General features: G+C 36.7%; 1 protein-coding gene across 1 annotated transcript in view; it reads left to right on the plus strand.

The window, feature by feature from the left end:
- The window catches only part of LOC145980182 (dipeptidase 1-like), a 319,741-nt gene that overhangs the window by 216,950 nt on the left and 79,271 nt on the right, over positions 1 to 23,520 (plus strand). Inside the window, exons 5-6 of the mRNA XM_083113214.1 lie at positions 6,456 to 6,588; positions 8,127 to 8,277. Of these exons, the coding sequence (XP_082969340.1) occupies positions 6,456 to 6,588; positions 8,127 to 8,277 (284 nt within the window). The remainder of the gene's footprint in view (positions 1 to 6,455; positions 6,589 to 8,126; positions 8,278 to 23,520) is intronic.

Raw genomic sequence — 23,520 nt, forward strand, 5'->3', positions numbered from 1 at the left:
TACGCCTTGACGCCATCCAGATCTGTTGACTTTTCCGCATACACTTCCTTCGCGGTCGCATGGAGGCAGGTTTGGCGACTTTGCGGGCCAATTCATCTGCCTCTTGAATCGACGACACCTTGGAATCGCCTGATCGCTTGCAGTTACGGGATCCTCTCAAAGCGCATCGTTGCCAAATATAACTTTAAAGACTGCTGTGCAGTACAAACTTTATATCTATGAAACATATCTGTTCGTTGCAAAGTTATAGTGAATTTAAATGTGGAAAGGATATTTGGAAACCCTTATTATTAACCATCGTATTAGGTTTACATGCAGTGAAAAACAATCCTAATTTTTGGAATGCAGTTGAAAAATACCATTCACGCATCAAAGAAACATAAACAGCATTAAATTTGGAAGCCCGTGAAATCCCACAAACAGTATTCTGTCGAAAATTGTTTAAACACGACGATATGCCTCCACCAAGTTCTCCAAGAGTTTTTCACACAAATTAAAACACACCATACATCACTGTTTATACAGTCACTCAAAACCTTCACGCTAATCACGGTAACCGAGTTTGGAACATGCACGTTGGACAAAAATAAGAGAGGGAGGATCGGCTAGCTTTGATTGAATCATACATCTCATTTAAACCCTTCCATGGAAACCGCTTTCCAAAGCGCAACCGGGACGAGCATAAACCTGCTCACGGTGCAGAAGTCAGCGCGGTACCACAACGCTTGAAACCGCACATTAGCAGATTTAAACGAATTTGTGATTCGAATGCTCGGTTTTGATTCGGGTTTTACACAGTTCGTTACAGATTTTACATATTTATGTTCACATATAACCCAGGCAGTAACGGTAGACGAAGTGTTCGTGCACGCATCAGTGAATCACAAGGAGGGTGAAGAATGTGTGGTTCAACTGTGAACAAACCTTTTCTTATTCTGAAAAACCTACCTGAGATTTTGTTAATTTATACCCACTTAATCGTATCTTCTATTCTCTATCCCGGGAATCTGTGGAGCAATCGAGTGGGCGGAATATTCGATGCTTTTTATCTGATAACTCATTTTCGACAGATCGAAGCTGAATGGTTAGTGCTGATAAGTTAATGGTGTGGCGTGTTGTGTGGAACACGATTGGTTAGTCAATTTTCCATCAACGGAACCTTAAATGCTTAGAGCTACCTGGATTTGTTAAATAAACAGGTTTTTTCATCCTTGCTTATGGAAGAAGGTTCTTTTGACAGAGTTTTTTTTTTTCAATAGGGAAGAACACCAGAACACTATGGGAACGTTGTGAAGCAGTTTCTGTACAAAGTTTGTTATCAGATGATAAGGGTCGCATATTCTGTTTATGAACTTCCTTATGAACATAAACATTAGCCTTGTCACTGTGAAGGACTTTTAATTCAATGGAAACGTCACACTGTAAATTGTTCGCGACAACCATTCATAATGCGCAACTCTTCGTGGATGTATCCTATTAAAATCGTGTGTAATGGCATTCTAACTTCTCTCCCTAGACATCACTTTGATCTCTATGCATTACCGATGCGCTAAACAAATTTTAAGGCATTTTTCTAACACCTCGAAAAAGAGCAAATTGGTACAAGAATTCAGTCATAACTTTTTACTGGTTAAAGATACGTCGAAAAAACCTTCACCATTGCATTTCTCGTGAAATTCTAGCCTGATTTGGTATATCATATCACCCCCTTCCCATTTAAAATTCTGAAGTTGAATTCAAGATGGCGGACATCAAGATGGCTGCCGACCACGTGGATGGCGTCAATGTGGTTCCCACTTGGCCTGATAACGATTGGTCATCACCATTTCCATGTTGCGCGCTTCAGTGGCCTTGTACCAGGGGTGTTAAGTGACTTTTTGAGCCAACCTGTATTATGCTATTATCAAAATATAAGGGGCATGAATACCAAATTAACTGAGTTGCACTTGGGTGTCTTAGCAACTGATTATAATATCATTGTTCTTACGGAATCTTGGCTGACAAGTGATGTTCAAAATTCAGAATTATTAGACAATAGGTATCAGATTTTTAGACAAGATCGAACAAATTCTAGAGGGGGATGTGCGTTGGATCTCTGTCAGGGATACAATTTGTGTAAAATGTATTGAGATGTCAGTTGATTGTATAGTAATTGTACTTTTGCGTATAAGTTATGACGTGAAAAGTTATTTATTTATATCATTGTATATTCCTCCTGATACTAAATTGGATGAATATTTAAACCTATATACCTTTGTAAGAAGATGTCACTTATAATGGTAACATATTTATTTTTGTAGATTTTAATATCCCCACAATATTGGATTCACATACTGATCTTACGCGGTGTGGTGATATCGCAAATGCACTTAATGATTTTTATCAATTTATTGGATCTAAGTAGTGTTAACCAATGTTAGAGACCGTATGAATGTTTTAAAAAGTACGTTTTTGCTCCTACCAGTTGACGGACACCTTCCTCCTCTTATATTTAATTTACCTTTTAATTTTAAGTGCTATCGAACTAAATTGTTTTCAGCTATGGGTTTTAACTTTAAGCAAGCTAAGTTTTTGAAGTTGTATCAGGATCTTGCTGGTGGTATTTGGGAAGAATTGCTTCAATGTAAACACCCAAATAAAGCAGTTGATAAGTTTTATCAGACCTGTTACGATATACTTAATAAACATGTGTCAAAGGAAAGAATTCATAAAACAAACTCCTATCCTTGTTGGTTTAATGTTGAAATAATAAGAACATTGAAACGAAAGGAATTACATAGTCGTAAAAGACATATTTCTAATTATCATAATGAATGGTTTATTCAGTTACGAAGAGAATCTAAGAAGTTAATAAACTTAGCCTACAAAAACTATGTAAACAACGTACAAAATGAAATTCGAAATGATTTAAAATAATTTAGGCAATATATAAAAAAAACAGAAGCAACCTCAATTAAAACCGTCTACTATGACATATCAACAGGCTACACTAACGTCTAATCAGGATATTGCAGATGAATTTGCAATGTTCTTTAACAGTGTTTATGCTAAGTTAACTCCAACATATGATATTCCTACAGGCGAAATTTTGGATGTTTCTCACTGTTTAAATATAAATACTAGAACTTCAAGGGATTATATAAAAGCATTGAAAAAACTGAAATCTTAGAAATCAAGTGGTCCAGACGAAATACCCTCACATATTTATAAAAATTGTGCCGACCCTCTTCGACTCCCACTATGTTTTAACTATAATCTAATTCTATTGACACAAACCTTTTCTGATCAATGGAAAATTAGTAAAATTACGCCTGTTCTTAAAAAAGGAAAAATTAATAACATTGAAAATAATAGACCTATTGCATGAATCTCAACCCCAGCGAAGATATTCGAACAGTTCCTGTATAGCAAAATGTTTTTTTTCATGTTCAGCCTTATATTTCTGTTGCTCAACATGTTTTTTATCCAAAACGATCCACCTTAACTAATTTAATGTCTTTCTCTTCATACATTTAGGATTATTTTAATGAAAACGTTCAGGTAGACGTTATATATACTGATTTTATTAAGACATTTGATAAGATTGATCATTCTTTATTATTAAATAAACTTTCTTCTCTTGGCTTATCTGATGCTTTATTAAAAATAATTATCTCCTATTTGAAAAACGGGAAATACAAAGTGGTTTATAACTATGCTACATCGACAGTATATACAGCACATTCGGGTGTTCCTCAGGGATCAAACCGCGGTCCCCTTCTATTTGCTTTATATAATAAATTATCTTCCATCTGTTATAAATTTTCACGCTGCTTATTGTATGCAGATGATTTAAAGATTTTTAAAGGCATCATACTTCCAGAAGATGCCTTCTTATTAGAGAAAGATATAGATGTTTCTTATCAATGGAGCGTTTAGAATATACCAGGTGGTTATAATTAAAGTGACGGTGTTCAGAGTGGTACAGCACTGGCTGTAACTAGAGTAGCAGTCTGAAACTTCGTAGATATGCTAATGAAGCAATGCGCTTGCGAATTATGGAAAAAAAATAGTTCAAATTCTCGCCACCAGGGTAAAAAATGGCGCTGTAAGCAGTCAAAACGTGGAATTTTCAGTAACTCTGACGTAAAAATCGGTGACATTACCTAACCATTGTGTGAGCTCCCTGGTTGTTGTTGGTGACGCTTCTTGCTTTTTCCTTTAGTAATGTTCATGTAATTCGAATAGTGAAATTGTAGCGATATTTTATTACAAAGAGTATTGTTTTCTGCGATTTATAGTGTTTTTCCTGTAACTATACCAAGTTTTGACTGCTTACAGCGCCAGTTTTACCTTGGTGGCGAGAATTGGAACTATTTTCTTTTGCATAATTCGCGAGCGCATCGCTTCATTAGCATATCTACGAAGTTTCAGACTGCTACTCTCATTACAGCCCGTGCTGTACCACTCTGAACACCGTCACTTTAATTATAACCATCTGGTATTATATTTTAACATTAGTAAATGTTCAACCACAACGTTTACAAATAAAACAAAAGCCGTACTTCCTAATTATGTTCTTAATGGAAGTGTACTTACACGCGTAGATGTAATCAATGATTTAGGATTAATATTGGTTAAGAATTTAAACTATAAACATCATTATTCTTATATCTGCTCAGATTCTTATAAATGTCTTGGATTTTTAATTAGGTTAATTAAAGATTTTAAGAATACGCAGGTTTTAATTTTCCTATATAATTCAATCGTTCGTTCAAGGATTGGATACTTAAGTGAAATTTGGGATCCATTTTATCAGGTACATTCAGATAATATTGAACGAATTTATTTAAATTTTTACGATATTTGTATTCTAAAAAATATAATCGTTCAGCAGTATTAAATATAATTTCTTATAATTTTTTACTTGTAGACTTTGAGATGCCACCTTTGGAATCTAGAAGATTAATAACTCAATACTTTACACTTTATAAGATTATACATTGCTTAATAGATTCACCTGAAGTGTTGCAATATTTTTAACTTAGTGTTAAACCGGTAAATTTTAGGTGTCTGCTTCCTTTTTTTTTATTGATAAATAAAAAATAATACAAAATAATGGTCATCACCATTTTCACGTCCCATGCCGCAGTGGCCTTGTACTGGGGGTGTTAAGTGACTTATTGAGCCATAACTTTGTGGTATTGTTAACTCTGAAACAGTTAAAGTTAGGTGAAAACAAATGTCACAGTTGTTTTCCTGGTGAAAGTCCAGCCCATTTTGATATGTCGCACGACCCACTTCACATTTAAATTTCTGAAGTTGAATTCAAGATGGCGGACATCAAGATGGCTGCCGACCATGCGGGTGACGTCAATGTGGTTCGCCCTTGGCCTGATAACGATTGGTCATCGCCATTTTCACGTTCCATGCCGCAGTGGCCTTGTACTGGGGGTGTTAAGTGACTTATTGAGCCTCCCTGTATATACATTGTTCCAGTTTTTTTTTAAAAAAAAGGAACTATTAACATAGCAAGTACGATAGGATCACCATGACCCTATGTCAAATTATAAAAGAGATCCAACAATCAATATCACGTGCTTTTATTACACGAAACATACGAGGGTGGATCATTAAGTATCGCCCAACAATTTTTTTTCCGCGATGTTATTGTGGCTGGGACGTTGAAATTTTACAGATGTATAGTTTGAAGTTCGCGCTAGAGAGGCATTTGTTCGATCAGGTATAACTCTTGCGGCAGAAGCGTGAACTACATAACATAAATGGCGCGCATGTTATTGTCGTCAACGTGTGAAAATCAAAGTTTGAAAAGCAAAAATCTGTAGTTCGTTTTTTTGTGGCGAAAGGACAAAACCCTAGTGAAATTCTCAGGGTAATGTTGGGCGTGTATGGGGAAGACTGTTCGGACCGTAGCAACATCTCCAGGTGGTGCACATTCTTTCAAGGAGGCCGTGTGCACCTTGTTGACTCGTCACGTACCGGGGGACCAGTAACAGCTTCAACGGAACGGAATGTTACAGCCATGGAGCAGGCAATTATCAACGACCGGCGGATCTATCTCACAACCTTGCCAGGGGGGTTCAACATTTCAGACTTCCATCTGTTCGGCCCAATGAAGAAATTCCTAGGTGGCCAACGCTTCAATTCCGATGAAGAAGTGCAATCGGTTGTGCGCAGATGGCTGTATTCCCAATTGACGGAGTTCTATCAACAGCGTATATGGACACTTGTGCCACGATGGGAAAAATGTGTTGAAAGACTTGGCTTCTAGGTCGAAATGTAGCTAAAAGATGTGGTTTCAATGTGTACAATTTATGTTGTCTTACCTATTAAACTTCTTTTTTTAAAAAAATTGTTGTGCGATACTTAATTAGTACTTGCACATTTACATATATTTGTTATTATTTTCATCAGTATTTCAAATAATTAATGTATTTCTTTTCCTATACTTGCAGGTTTGGTCTGCATACGTGCCATGCAGTTCGCAGTATTTGGACGCAGTACAACTAACATTAGAACAAATAGATGTGATACGGAGGTTGATTGACAAATATCCTGCTCACATGCAGCTCGTTACGACATCGGAAGGTAATTTCCACAACATATCCTGTTTTTAAGTAAAAGAGTCTAATATACTGAGAACAATTGCTGCGCAACAAATTAGGCATAAAGTAAGCACCAAATTAGGAAAGATCATTAATACTATGAAATTCAAGTGAAAACCTTGAAAGTCCAATAAAAGGTGTAGGACAAACTGTATACATCTCAAATGTACACAAGCTATCAACTGGTATTTACGAAACGACCTCAGGGCTGCACCGCTGATTAGTATACCTTCAAAACGCCATTTTGGTTATTTTAAAAATGGCGCCTCCTATACACACTTGCATCAGTGAAGAGTTGTGATATTGCCCTCTGTCAGCCTAACATGTACAGAAATTTCTCGGCAAATGAAAATTCAATATCAATCCTTACCACACCAGCAACTTTAGTAATCAAGGAGAAAGTTCGACAATGACCTTAGTTCGCAGGCAGATGGGTGGAAAGACCTTCGTAGTGGCTCATAGGTGACTGCACGTGGACCCCAAAGGTATTCAGACACGAACTGAAAGCTGAAAATATATGTAGATCGGCAATAGGTCTGTGCTAAAAAGCAGGAAATTTGTTCAACTCATCATACAGAAATCTACAAGTTAAAGGACAAAATTAAGGTTTTCATTTAACTCTCCCTTGTAACATCTGAGGCCGACTAGGCTTAATACTCCAGCAATTCAATTTGGATTTCTGAAAGTATTAATAATATACTAGTCGTATGACATTATTGGTAATTACTATTGATTTCGGAAATACTTCAGGGAATCGCATGTCTTTTATAGTAGAGATGACCTAAAAGTGGGAGAGGAATTATGTGTCCTATAGCTTTAGTAATATCTGATAGAATTCTATTAATATTTCATACAGCTGTACATAAAACTTTCTTCGCTAATGATTATGTACATGAAGAGAAACAATACCTCAATCTGTTAATTTTGGTGACAAGATATACTTATATTTTGAGGGCTTTAGGAAATTGGCCTCACCTAGCCTTTCCCAGTAGGTTAAACGTAATACTTTTTATTAGTAGTAACATGCTTGGAGCAGGTCCTGGAACCATATCCCAACATGTGGAGACGTTTTATCATACCGTGTTCTAAAACAACGCTGCTCAACAACGTCACGAAGACAAACGAAAAGCGGAGGTCGTAAACTTGAAGACTTTCTCTATACAACAGTACTAAATGGTTTCTGATGTAACAAACAAATTTCAATTTATAAAGGGTTTCAACTGTCTACAAGGCTATACCTGTACAGTAAAGAAAGAAATGTGTAAGAAATGTTCAAAATTACAGCGTATCAACTACTACTTCATCTCAAGCTAAACGTAAGAAAACACAACCATTAGCATACCATGTACACCAAGTATGAAAGTATTTTTTGTTCAAAATATACGTGCATGAACAAATTAATTATAAGCATTGTTCTTCCCATTTACGGAATGGTACAATGTATTTGCATGCATGTATTAGTAGCCTACATATACGCGTAGGTGTGAGCGTATACAAGAATATTTGTTTCCTTAATTCCAGGAATTTATGAGGCCCATCACTCCAGAAAACTAGCTAGCCTTATAGGTGTGGAAGGAGGCCATTCCATAGGGAGCAGTTTGGCTGTGTTGAGGATGTTCTATCACCTGGGAGTGAGATACATGACGCTGACCCACAGTTGCAACACACCTTGGTGAGTCACTTTCCTATTATTGAATTGTCAAGTATTTAATTAGAAGCTATGTATTCAAACATATTGAAGTGGCTATTACTATTACTAAATTGAGAGCAGAAAACTATGGAAGTGCTTAGAATAAGTCCTACGGAGTTGAGGGTTACCATAAATTCAAATCCTGACTCATGTATTCCATCAGTTTAATCGTCGGCTTGAAACAACGTAAAAGGAATGAAACTACAAGTATTAAATTGAAATTGTTTCATTTCTTCGAGTAATTTTGAGTCATCACTTAAACTTTAGTAAGTGATTATGTATTCCTTTCTTCATTTAGAAACAATAAATAAATTTCTCATCAGTTGCAACATTAAATTAAGACATTTGAAAAGCCTTTGTTTATGAATAGCGAACATTTTAGATAATGGAGTGTGCTTGTTTGTGGCAAGGACATATTGACAAGATATTCAAAATTCAACACTTTTTTTTAGATATTTCGATTTCAGGGAGCATTCGTGAAACAACTTTGAAATTATTCACAAATGAATGGACTTTGAGTGTAAATAAAATAGTTTTTTTTGTTAATGTTATTTGTGAATTCCAAAAAATATAAAATTATTGGACATTTATTTGCAATTCAAATCCTTAGTTGTAAAAATATCAAATTAATTTTGTAATTCAATGTTTCGCAATTTAGATTTAAAGGATTGTCTAAATTATATATGAAACATGCATACATAATTTAAGAAAAATGAAATAATTGATAGATACAAGAAGAACGTTGTAATAATAAAAAAAAACATTAGTTTCTAGTGGCCACTGTTTTCCAAACTGACGTTTGACGGTGTAGATCTATCCATCAACTGTACATCAAATACCATTACCATATTTGAGATGCTAAGAGCAATGCTGTACTGTTTTTGTACATCGCTTAGCAAAAACATTAGTTGCAACATTGTTCGTGCGATGGAGTTAATTATTACTTTCTATAGTTTAATTTTCGCAAAGACATCTCCGTCTCTTGAATCTGTAGACGAAGCCCGGACATACCGGTATAGAAGGGGAGAAAGCAAGTGGGTACAGAAAACCAGTAAGCGAGTTTTTTTTCCATGCACTCACTCTCTTTTTCATTCGTTCATTGATGGACACTTGCGTATACGGTCTTCATGGACCTTGGATGTTGGACTCCAGATCTCCTTATCAAGGATCCTGAGTTCATTTCTCAGACATTGTTTGTGTGTAATATTGTGTTTACTTTCATGGAATCATTGTTCTACTGAACGTCACGGTTAAACGGAAGAAGTAATCGGGAATGATATTGGACCAGAAAGGGACTATGACGACCTCTGTGATGGAGTGTTTAGCACACATGCGGAATACGGCGCCAGGGGTCCTTGGTTCTAATCCTGGCCTGGGCATTGATGTTGTTTGTGAGTGTCATTTTATGAGTTTCAACATATTATCACTCATTCTCATCTTCGCGACTAGCCAAAGTGGCAGAATGAGATAATTTCTTCATTTGCTGAGAACGTGAGCTCTAGAGAGATTTGGAAGCTTTAGGGTGCTGGATAGTTCATCCCATTCATCTCCAAATCCCTAGTACTGAGGTTTTTCTTCATTCATCACCAAAAACGGCTCAGTATGAATTCATTAAGTAACTAAAATAGAAACGAAAAGCCCAAGAAATGTATATCCTGCAAGTGAGTAAATTTTTTATCAGTTTTAGCCCTAGCTTACTTTGCCGTGGGAGAAATTTACTTACCTGACGGGTGTGGGAACTCACAGGCTCACACTCTTTTCGTTACTAAAAATTAAGAAAACTTTTCGTTATTGAATCGCTACACTGCTTCCTTTGTTGATTATAAGTAGTTGTATTTACGGTACTATAAACCCGAGAAAGTATGAACCCCTCCTCAAGCAGATTTGCTATACTTAAAACAAGCTTAACATGAGCATATGAGCTTTTTGTTCAAGTGTGGAATCTTGTCTAATCTAAGATTTTTGTGAAAATGCCCTCGGGAATTTCCTCAGAAAGTATGACCCTCTCAGATTGATTTGTTTATACTTACAAAAGGCACTTCTGTGAGATTGTTATCCATAAATTTGTTAAAAATATGCCCCTCTTGTGGCCACACTTAAAACTGGCCATCCACACACATACACACACACACACACATATATACACACACACACATACACACATACATATTTATTTCTGGTTTAAGTTCTTGGATACCAGGTTCAATTTACATATCTAATATTAAAACAATGTAATTCTTCTAGAATTGCTCCGTGACTCTCTCATTTCTTACATCATAAACATATGATTTTTCACCTATGAGAATGACACTACAAATGGTGTCATCGGGTAATGCCTCGTGGAATTCACAGATAATTTTAATGTTTGTCCTGTCGTTCACTACAACTTGTTTTCTTTTTGAAGTGTTGATTACAAACATGGGTCTCCGTGTTTTGAATTCATCTGGTGAGTAATACATATCAGTACTGCCAGTAGTGACCCTTTTGAAAGCCGAAAAAGCCTCATATAATTTGAGGAAATCATCCTTGGACATGTCTAAATTGTAATTTTCTCTAGGAAAGACCTCATTTCTGCCATTTTTAAGATAAATGTTCTTGATGTTGCAGTTATCAAATCTACTTGAATTTTTTTCCTGATTGTTGTGTCTCCCAGTCTGAAACAGTACCACCACAAAATCAGGCATGTCAAATTGAATACTGGAGAATGAATTTGTGGCATCAAACTCATAATAAGTACCAGAGGCAGGCTTCTGTACGCATTGATATGTATAAAATTGCAGAGGAACCTGTGGATTTTTTAGGATATCTGCTTTGTATTTAAGAGCGTAACTGGCCTCATATTCAACAACGGGGATTCTTAGCTCCATAGTCTGAATAATGCATTTGCCTGCATCAGGTAGAGTATTAGGCATAGCTTCCCCCGTAGGGTTTAATGTGCTGTACCTCATCAAAGCATTATTATCATTTGCAGCTCTTCTAAATGTAATTCTTAACCCACCCTTCCACATAATTTCTTTGTAATCCGAGAAGAATCCTGGCAACAGGCGCATCGGGAACAGCACAGTGTGGTTCTTAGATAATATTTTATCACCAGCTTCAAATCCACCGATTTTGTAGTATGAAGCTTCGGTTTTGGATAATTTTAGAGTGGCCAAAGCTGTGGAGGTAATGCCTGGATAATCCACTCTGTTTATAACAACGCCATGCTTTCTGATCTCAATTTCAGAGAACAGATGCGGCACAAAATTGTCCACCAGTCTTATATTCGAATTTGCCGGAAAATCTGTACCATCGAGCTTTACAACATCAAATTTGATGTATAGATCTGCTCTGTGGGGGTGTATAAAGCCGTCCCCTACATCAAGATCAACCTCAATCTCTGTGTTGGGTTGATTTAAATTTGCAAATGTCCTCCTGTTTGGGGGGAATGATTGTAGCTCATAACTCTCAATATTTTCCATCGTATGTATTTTTATTTAAATGTTAATCTCTATGATAGCAGTTGTTGTGGCTCCAGCAAAATCAACTAATTCTTCTTTTTCATTAGTGACCATCAATTCAATATAATCTATTCTATTATGGCACACAGGAAAATATAATGTTGGGGATGGATTGTAGATGATTGGCTCCATGAATTCGGAATTAGGTTTGAATGTTGCAATGATGCCGGTTTGTTTGTGAGTGCCTATGCCATTTGATTTGGTGATCATACCCTCAGCCACATTACAGTGAATATTCAGAGTCTCTATGGCTAAGAATTTAGGTATATTCATAGCAGTGTGTTTGATGCTTGCTTCAAGTTTTGTGTTGTTCTCAAATCCTAACAGCTCTCCTATAGTACCCAGATGTACTGTCTCCGTAGCAGATACAATCTCTACTCTGTGAGTGACAGAATTTTGACTTAACACTACACCTCTGGGTAATTGAGCATTTAGAGTGGACAGATTATATTGCCCTGGAGTGATGACAATTTTTTGATCCCCTACTGCAATTGTATTGTTGTGGTGCGTAATATTAGGGATCAGGTACATGCCGTAAAATGCTCTGAGAGCTATTGTTTTGGGATACACTATGTCATCATGCAATTTGAGTTTCAATATTGAATTTTGGCTGGTGAGATGGAATACCCCCATGATGTTTCAGATACCACAAGGCTTTTTGAAAATTTTCAATTGATGGTTTATTTATTTGAGACATATATCTGAGAACAGATAAACACAAATGCCCGCAATTAACATCTTTGAAGTTTTGAACACGGGCATTATTGTAATAAAGATTAGATGAATTTAGATATTTTATTAAATTTTCAGGTGGAACACCTCCAAATGAATCAAACACAAATGCCTCATTTTTTAAATATTTAAGATAACAGATCCAGTGAGTGCCCTGATTTTTGAACTTATCCAAATTAACAATGCCACACTCTTTGTTGAGTGGTTGTTCTGGTAAAGAATCAGACATGTACACACCTCTAAAATGTTTGATGCCCAATGGCTTGATTAAAGCTTCAATATCTTGGTTTGTAAGCGCCTCTTGTTTTTTTTAAACTTATTCATGGCTCTCTTAAGACCTTTGCCCTTTTTCTCCATGGCCAGGTTATGGCGCCTCTGCTCATCTAATTCTGCCCTATTTTTCTTGGCATCTATTACCGTTTTTGCTATGGCAGCTGATCCCCCAGCCAAGCTCCCAACAGCCCCGAGAGCTGCTAAGATGGCCGGGATAGTAAATATGAAACCCCCCACATGTGATTTTTTCCTTGATTGCTGTAATTTTTTTAATTGGGGGGTACTAAGCAACAATTTCATACCATGGCCCTTTGCAAGACAAGAGCTTTTTTTCTTGCGCTGCTTTTTGGTTAAAAGACTGTCAATAGTTTTAAGAGATTTGAGACCTGCATAAGGTATTTGATACATAACACCCTTGGCCTTCATTGTAGGTTTATTATATACATGTTCACAACCCCCACCCCAGTTTTTGTTTGGTGCTCATAGCTATGGTGGTCCCCAATGCTGCTATTCTTTCACTCAAAGAAGCATCTTTGCTTACAAATCTACCAAATGCAGCCTCTTCTAATTTCTTGTCTGCAACATGTCTCTTGTCAAGGTCGGTATGTGTGTTGTATGCTATGTCATGGTCTCTACAAGCAGCATCTAGGGGATTTATACCAGGATCACCCCTGTTTAATCTATGGTCCAATTTTGTACCGGGACCACAATACTGATAGCCTGGAATGTGTAGTTCAAATGGCAGCTTGTTTATAATGTCATTAACCAACCCCCGACCCTCAGAAATATTCCAAAATTTAGGTGGTAGAGTATTAATAATTTTTATAAGATATCCAATCCCCTTAGGGTCATTCACTATAAAATTAGACAATTTTGTGCTTATCATGTCCATAATTCCAACCTTTTCATTGTAAAAATTGTGGTTGCCAGCATTTTCCTCCCCAGCTATCACCAGCAACCTATCTACAAGTTTCCTGACATCATCAACCCACACAAATTCTTTAGGCAGGGTGTTGTATTGTTTGATTCCACTGCCAGTCTTGATCTGTGACCATATGGGTTTGATTAAGTTGTTGTATTTTGCTCCACTGCTCGACTTGACTCTTTTTTGTGTGGGATCATTGTTCTGGTATAGAGCATCTGATTTTATTAATATTTCTTTGTAATGCTCATAATCTTGATCTGTATAGCTGCCAGGCCTTTTCCTAGTCATCAGTTCCCACAATCCAGGTGTGCCAGGATATTTAACAAAAGCACCTTTTTCTCCGAGACGAGATTCTGAATAAACAATCAGATCATCTCCCATAAAAGTTACTCTGAAATTGCCAATTCTATGTATGATGCTGCCATCAAGCTCTGTGTCAGCATATAAGCCAAACACCTCATCTTTGTTGTCTTTAGATGTGGTTAAATATTTTTGAGCAAGAAGACCCAATTCAATAGGATCCTGGGTAGCTTCAATTCTTCTAGGAGCAACAGGACTAGGTGTATGAATACTGGAAAGTGGGGTGAATGGATAATCTAATATGTTCCTAGCAGCTACAGGTACAAGCTCTGTGATCAAATTTTGATTTTGCTCTGTAACAGTTTTGATATTCTTACCTAAATTATTAATAGCATCAATGACAGGCTGTTCTGTTTGTTTGTGTTTTTCATAAATTCCACGGTTCTCTGATTTCCATCCCCTAAATCTTTTTACAAGATAATCTCTTAACTTAAGATCATCAATGATTGGTCGTTTCATGGTTGTTTATTTATGTCTCAACGTTTAGAAAATCGTTGATTTTATTTCTGTATTTGCCACTATTGGGTTTTCTTGTCATATCAATTGTGACAAACCCATAACTGTCCTGGTTCCAGCACCTGCTGCAAAACTTGGAAAAATCATTGTAGCTCAAGTCCCCACCTACATATTCATCATGTATGTGTTTGAGGTTGGTATGATCTTGATGAAACACACATATAAAATTGCTGTTGTCTCGGATCAGTTGCTTCGGAATTTTAGAAAAAGTCTGTGCCAGGTAGAAGCAGTCAATGTTTTTGTGCCGGCCCTGTGTAAAGAAATTTCTAACCTTGTTTTGATTATCCAGTATAATGTCATCAAACACAACAACAGAATTATCGAGACATTCATGAAGTGGCTTAACATCTGGTTCAAAAGTGGCAATATCCAGTCCATCATATAGCTTCATCAGCTGCTGATATTTTAATTGTTCCAAGCTCTTAGAGAAGATATACAAGTGCCTGTTTTTCCAATCTAACCAGTTGGGTGCCAATAAAAAATTATCAACCATTAGTGTAGTTTTACCACAAGCAGATGGCCCAACAATAAGACACCTAATATTATCAGGCAGCAGCACTCCATTTATCTTATTCTGCTGTTCAGGTTCTGGCAGCCTTTTTATAACATCCCAGGTGCTCATATTATCACTTTGTCTGCATCGATCCAGCTGTTTTCCGGATGACCTAGCCATTTGACAAGTAACTTGTTGCCTTTTCTGCGGATGATTTTTTCTATGAGATATGTGTCAGGCTGTTTAGTTTTGCTGAGCTCTTGTTCATAAAACCTGCCTTTGAGAATTTCTCCTCGGTGATCCTTTATTATATATGTGTTAAGGGTCCCGGGTTTAACTTGAACTACTGTAAATAATTCGGTGCTCCAGTTTCTCGTAAAGCCTCTCTTGAATAAGTGCTTATATTTGCTGATTCTTACTTGATCGCCTACCCTGTATTTGGCCCTTCTTGTTGTTGGCTGGTATCTAGGATAATAAACAGTCCTGATCAATTTTTGCTCATCAGATGAAGTTACTTCAGAGGGTTTCATGTTGATTGTGGAATGGACCGAGTTGTTATATTTATGTAGAAGTTCTGGTAGGATTGTAAGCCATTTATAATTACCTTGAAGTGTAAATTGTTTATACATAAGATTTTTTAAGGTTCTGTTGAATCTCTCTACAATTGAGGCTTTGAGATCACTGTAACTCGAATAATGTTTTATTGCCTGGCTTTTAATAAATTGTTGAAACACTGAATTATAAAATTCTTTGCCATTATCTGTTTGCAAATAGCGCGGTGATCTTCCTGAATGATTGATGATTGTCCTGAAGGCTTCTGTAACACATTTTCCAGTCTTGGATTTGAGTGGCACAGCCCAGGCAAATTTTGAAAATGTATCTATTACAGTGAGTAGATACTTGTAGCCCTTGTTGATTTTGTCTAAGTTTTTCAACTGTCCAGTTGCCATTTCAATCAAGTCGCTCTGCCATAAATCATCTATGCCCTTTGTGACTACTGGGAGTCTCTTATAATTATGTCTGGCTTGTCTGTGTAATTCATCAACAATAATTTGTCTAGACATGATATGTAAACAAGAATATTGCAACTATAGGGTGTTCAGCAGCTGATACTGCAGGATTTTCTAAATATAATTTGTCCCCTATTTGTATTTTAAATTCCAAAGAGCCATCATCTTCAGTATAGGCTGTTTCTAATGTATTAGGATCTGTAAAATCCTCTAACTCTACATTGGTGATTTTTGGTTTGTTGTTAGCATTTGTTATTGATAAGGTAGGGTAGTGGTGTGCCTGTGGTTGAAGCCAATATTTGATCTTGATTGGTCTCAATGTGCCCCCAACAAAAAATTGGTAATAAAATTGTGCAGGGGACAGCATATATATTTTGCCACCCGGTGTAAATGGAGAATCATATTCTTTGTTGGGGATGCTGTACAATTCAAGAATTACTGAATGTTTTGGATTCTCGATTATGCCTGTTATTTCTTTTTCTGCTGTTAGCAATCTGCTTGTTACAGATTCAAGGTGCTCATTGATGGTCCTAACAATCTCATCGTGCCCAGGCTTGATTCTTATGTCCACAGCAAGTTTCTTGTATTGCTGCACAATATCTTGAAGCTGGGTGGCAAAAAGAGACAGAGCATTTGCTTGATTGGATTCCATGGTCCCTAGCTGTTGCTTGATATTAGCTACAATTTGTTGCAAATTTTCAACAACTGCCAATTTTGAATTTTGAGCTGTAAGATCATGGACCTGTCTTCTGATATCCTCAAACAGGGAATGCAATTCATTAATATGTTGATTGGTTGGTAGAGTGGCCACTGTCTGAGTGAGATGTTTGATCTCTGCTTGGATATTCTTGATATCTTCTGATTTCAATATCCTATTTACTGCTCTCTTAATATTTTTAAGTTCCTGTGATGTAGGCAAATTTGACACTGTATTTTGTAAAAATTCAAGTGCCAATTTCACATTGTGTAATTCAGAAGCATCAGCCACATTTTGCATAGCATTTTGGAGCAGGGCTATATCTGCCTGAGAGGGTGTTGATTGTTGTAAAATTTCAAGTTTTGTTTGGATATCATCTATCAAGTGATGAAAATGAGACAGTTCAGATTCAGTGTTGAGGTTTTCAAGCTTTGTGATTTGTTGCTGGACACTGACAAGTGTATCTACAATCCCAGGCAATCGGGATTCAAGTACATTTGCCAAATCACTTTGCACTGCTGCTATTGTACCTTCAAGATGGGTTATGGAACTTTGAATTTTTCCAAAATCTTCATATGTTTCAAGTTGCAGCTTAATATTTGCTACACTCCGAGTTATTGCATTTAAAGCATCAGAAGATGGCAAATTGTTCATAAAATTTTCAAGTGTCTCAATTTTTTCTTTAACCTCGGCTATGGCATTGTTCAGAGGGTCCAGATTAGGTATTTGGAGTGACTGAATCTGTTCTTTTAAAGTGGAAATCACGAGATCAAAATCTTCTTGTGATTTTATGCTTTTGACAATTGTTTGGAGCTGTGCCTGGACATTATTTATTTGCTCTTCCAATTGCTGTTTCAATTGCTCAGAGTTGTTAGCCTGGGTCTTAAATTTGGCTTGAAGACCTGCAACAGCTTCTTCTAAACTTTGAAAATTATCCAATGTAGCCAGATCAGTATATTTCTGAAGCAACACTTTGAGTTCGGAATCAATTTTGAGAAGAGGGTCCATGCATTGTGATTGTAAATTTGTAATTTCTAATTGAAGACTGGCATTGAGTGTGGTTTGTAAAGCTTGTAAATCACTTCTTAATTTCTTGACTCTGACATCAAGCATCAGAATCTCATCACTGTGATCTTCATGCCTTGTATGGCCAAATATATCATTAGGCATTTTGTTTTACTGGTTATTTATTATAGAGTATCTGATTCTTAATTCTATAAAAAAGGGTATAAGCTTGTCATAGGATCCAGGGACCTCAATATATAAGCAGTCACCAGCAGAAACAGTATATACAGTGCCAGAAACCATGTTTGAGTGCTTAATTCTGTAAATATTTCTCCCTACTGAAATCTTGACATCACCCTCGGGGGTTGTAATAAATTGCAATTGCCCACCTACAGGTAATTGGTAGTGATTTAAATTATTGTTAAATATGTACAATGTTTTGCCTGTTTCTTCATCATTATCTGTAAGTATGCTGTTCAGATGAATAATTAACAAGCCACTCAGTTTAGACATTACAGATTGTAAATCAGGAGAGGGTAGTGGTGTCGGCAGGTCCATAATAGCCTGTTTTTTGAACCCAAATAAGTTCATAGGCATGTTTATTTATTTCAAATCATGCTCTGGAATTGGGCATTGATTTCCATTTTTCAAATCACAATGCCCCCAAGGTAAAGTATGTGTGCCACATGACAAAATGCATCTCTTATCATCATGTGGGTCCAGGGCCACTTTTCTTACAACATTTGAAGTCAACAAGTGATCCTCACTCTGAATTCTATTTTCTGATGTTCTGATTGAACTCAGTGATTTGATGCAATTTTTGTAATCTTCAAATACAAGCTCTTTTTCAACAGTTACTCTGCCAATGCCCTTGGCCTTTTTGGCAACAGCACCACTACATGTTTCAAAACTGTACATCTTGGCTCTTAACCCAGCAAATTCCACAATAACATCACCAAGTGTCTCATCTTTTAACTTGCCAGGCACCTTTTTGTTGTGGTGTTGTTGAATTCTTGTATGTTCACTGGTATCAAAGTATTGAAACAATTCAGGCTGTGACATATCTTGATAAACATCTTCTGTTTGAATTTCAAGAATAAAACTATCCGTGTCCATGTACAATAATTTTACACGATCACCGTAAAAAGGTTTCAGCACATCATAATACAATATTAACATATGTAATTTGGACAATTCCAATATCACAGCCCCTACATAAATAGGTTTATCAAACTTGATCTTTGTTTTCATCATGTTGAAAAGTGCCATGTACTCATCATAAATTCTTCTGTAATTGAAGTTGGGCTTTGCAACCAATTTTTTGCTCCGGCTGGGGTCAGTAATTATTTTAACATCGGTATGTTTCCTGACATTTTCAATTGTTTTGCCATACACTGAATTCACCATCAATTTAAACAAGCCCTTATCAAATTCGCTCTTTGCAGATGTTCGAAGCTCCGTATTTGTATCAATGTATGGTTTCAACCATCTTGAGTGCCTGAACCTCAAGACTTTGCCAACTTTGGTCACTTGGACACCATGTTTCATCAGGAATTGGAGGTTTTTATAATATATGACATAACCCTGTTTCGGCTCCAGTGTCGTCATGAGCTTCTTCTGTTTAGAGCCAGGTGAGCACTGAACCTCGGGAATTGGGGGCAGATCAGAAAATTTGTTGTGTAAATGATCAGGAATTGTCAGATCAGTCTCTAAGAAGAGGCCATACTCACTGTCATCAAAATCCTTAAGATCTTCAATATTGAAATCTTCGACCCACTCAAGCTCTGCATATGGCAATTTATCCATCATAGCGTGACCATAGAGGTTGTTTGCATCTCCATACAGTATATAATTTGATGGCCGTGTTGGATCATAATCAGGCATGTATTTGTTATTTGCTCTGGCATATCTCTGGGAACATTGCACCATCCCCCCTCTTATACATTCCTCCATAAACAGATACTTTTCTTGATCGTGGATCAGATCCAATGGCTTTTTGGTGTTGAAAAACATTGCAGCCCATGCTAGGCCCGGGGCACTGTAAAAATACACTGGGTCCAGTCCATAATTTTGCATGGAAGATTTTCTGAATATCTGTATTATATCAGCTAAGAGGGTAACATCAAGTTTCAAATAAGCCATGTGATAATCACCAAATGTCTGGCAATTTAAATTGTCCCACATCAACTGGGCATGGTGATAATCTTCATCACTGATTCCAGATCCTCTGATTTTGCTGTAAAATGCTTCTTGTGGTGGCAGGGAACACTCATCAAATTTAGAAGAATCTGTGACATAGTCATATGGATATACACCCTTCCGCCTAATTAATTTCAGGTCCTGATTTGGAAACAATGCACGTGTGATTTTCAAGTCATCATCAGATAATTGAGAGGCCAGTGTATCCAGGCTAGCAGGTAAAAATCTGTAAGAATCAAGAAATCTTAATTGAATAGGAACACCATCAACTTTAATTATCTTGCTAATAGATATATATTTTTCATCATTTTCAGCTAAAATATTTAAATTCTGCTTCTCAAACCCCTCGTACTTGATCAGATGATGGAAATCATAATTGGATGCTCCATGGCAAAATATGGGGATAAATCTTGGTCTCTTGATCTGAATATTACAGCTATTACACAGGGCCATTAAGAATTTACCATCTGTATGAGAATGGTGTTTCACCTTGATATTTGTATCTGAAAATTCAGAATCACATACCGGGCATTTTTCTGCATTGTTGAAATCCTCAATCTGTTCCTCTGTTAAAGGCAACATAGGCTTTGATTTTAATAAGATGTTAGATGCTATGTCACGACACATATTTTCCATTCTATGTGCAAATTCTTTGATGGCATCTTCTCCCATGTATGAATCTATTTTAATAACAACACCGTCCCGTATAACCACATAACAAAAGCTGGATGGTTCATGTTGCTGGTATGGTGTACTTGATGATTCTTCTGGATCTGGGCTACAGAATGCAATAGGTTTGAGGTTCGATTCGAAATCACAGACAATATATACTGGGTGTTCCAACAGGGCTTCATACTTTTTGAATTTGCAATTTTCACCTGGATTGGGCATCACCATATGAACAGGTTTATGGTTGCCACAGTATTTCAGATGCTCTTTTAACTTGTTTTTTGCAATTTCTGCATTCTCTTCCCGAACCCCCTTCACCATTTTTTGACCATCAAATACAGTCAAACATCTTCTGCACAACTTGAATATTGTATGAGTTTTGTCTAGTTGTTTTCTGACTAAAGCTTCAAGACTGTGTATCAGAGTGTAATGATATGTGCCATCCCCTTCAATTAAGAGCAGATCAATCGGAATTGCAGATTCATCATCAAGTGTACTGATTCTGAGAGGTTCTATCAAAGAATTGCCACGTCCAGTAGAACAAATAAAAACATTAATAGATAATTGTTTGCCATTGATGTGCCTGGCCCTTTTTTCAAATTTATCAATATTCTGAACTGACATTGGATATTCTAAACCCTTCATTGCATCGTCAAAAATATGTTCATGCTGTTTGTAATAACTTATTCTCTCAGGATGCCTTGAAACTAGAAACAAAGCAGCTAATATACACCACAGAAAACATTTCTGGTCGGTATTTTCTATATTAACCACGGCTCTTCTGTTTTTAATATTGGCAGGTAAAGGCAGATAAGTGGATCCTTGTAATGGAGTGAATTCAGAAATATTAACATATAACTTGTGTGATGAACCGCATAGGCTCCATCCGGACTCTTTTGCCGCAAATTCAGAGTGTTTGATATTTAATTGATCAATCAACCTGCTTATTATTTTGTCTGAATTTGCATTTGAATATACCGGTACAGTTTCTGTTATGTGGGGCTGTGTAAATTTTGTGCCATTTGGTTTCTTATATTGTACAAACAATTTGAGGGATAGCTTATAAGAGCCATTTTGTGCATTAAGAATTGCCTGCAGATCAGAATTTATACTGTTCAAGAAATTCTCAATGCCGCATCTTAGCTCTGATACAAACTGGTAATCCTTAAGTTGGGCATTAAAACTGCTACGGGTAGGTTCATGGCGTGGCTGTTTTGCTGCTCTGGCATTAACAGGTGCTTCGTGCCTTCTTTTCAGACCAGATGTAGATGGTTGAGAGGGCAATGCAGAGCAAGTATCTTTATGTTTATATGTGAAATATTCCATGTTGTATTTTCTATTGCATTTGGGGCAAATTTTTGTGGGAGTTTTGTATTTGTCTGGATTACAAATTTTTTGATGCTTGGCCCAATTGGGGCTGGATATATTTTTATTGCATTGATTACAATATTTTTGATTCGGCATTTTTGTTGTTGTTTATTATATACAATTTCCTGGGTTTCAATTCAAAACTTTATACTGAATAAAAATATCAGTTGGGGTTCAGCACTGTACTTTGTGTGTGTATATGTATATATGCGTGTATACACTTAATATTTTTTGGCTTTGGTATTTATATACAATTTCTTGGGATTCAATTCAAAACTTTATGCTGGATCAGTTGGGGTTCAGCACTGTGCTTTGTGTGTGTGTGTATGTGTGTACGTGTATTAATAGTTTTGGCTTTTGGTATTTATATACAATTTCTTGGGGTTTAAATTCAAAACTCTATGCTGGATCAGTTGAGTTCAGCACTGTGCTTTGTATGTATATGTATATATGACCTTACTTGGATTATTCCGCCAAATTATATGCTTCAAGTCTCCTATACTTTGGTGGAGCAGTGGGTTCCACTGCCAATCCAGCAATGGTGAAGAATCTGCACTGTACCCTGGCTTTTATAGTTTTACAGAGCCAATAGAAACACTGTAGGGGTATATTCAGAAACATGAGCTATTCTCTAACATTTTTGCCGAAGTACTTTCTTCTGAGTGTATCCCGTTTTTCTGCTGAGCGTACATGCAATCCCGACCGCAGCGCCTCCACGCTTAGGGGAGCGGAATTGTCTGGAACTAATTTGTAAAGGATCGCTGCTCCAAATATTGATCGACACGCCGGTGCTGGGCTCGAAATGAACTGATCGCTGTGCAGAAAGTATCGATCCCACCGCTTTGGGGCCGTCATGCGCACATATTGTTCAAGTATTGATCTTATATTTTCTCGGGGCTTGATTTTATATATGAACAGATTACAACAAATAAATTGAATATAACAAATGCAAAATATCCTAGTTTCTATTCAATCCTTTTATGTGAATTGAAGAAACCAACAATTCACATATCCCCATACCGCCATATGCTTGTCCTATTATTTCACTAATAGGCAATGTTCTCGAAGAGTCCTAATAGGCAATGTTCTCGAAGAGGCCTAATAGAACAAGATACAGCGGTATGAGAAATATGTGAATTGAAAATATTTTAGTAATATACGACGTCTAAGAAAAGGAATATTCAGCTCCAAAGTACTTTGTCTAATGCTTGCTACCATTTCCCTATTACTGGCAAAAGAAGTTAAAAATGTTGACATAATGAAAAAAATGGACTTGTTCCCAAGTATTCACCGAGTTCAGGCATTTGCACATAGATGGGTCTGTTGTCACGGAGCAATTCTAGAAGAATTACATTGTTTTAATATTAGATATGTAAATTGAACCTGGTATCCAAGAACTTAAACCAGAAATAAATATGTATGTGTGTATGTGTGTGTGTGTATATATGTGTGTGTGTGTGTGTATGTGTGTGGATGGC

The sequence above is a fragment of the Lepisma saccharinum genome, chromosome 27, assembly GCF_977018435.1.
Source record: "Lepisma saccharinum chromosome 27, izLepSacc3.1, whole genome shotgun sequence".
NCBI lineage: Eukaryota > Metazoa > Arthropoda > Insecta > Zygentoma > Lepismatidae > Lepisma > Lepisma saccharinum.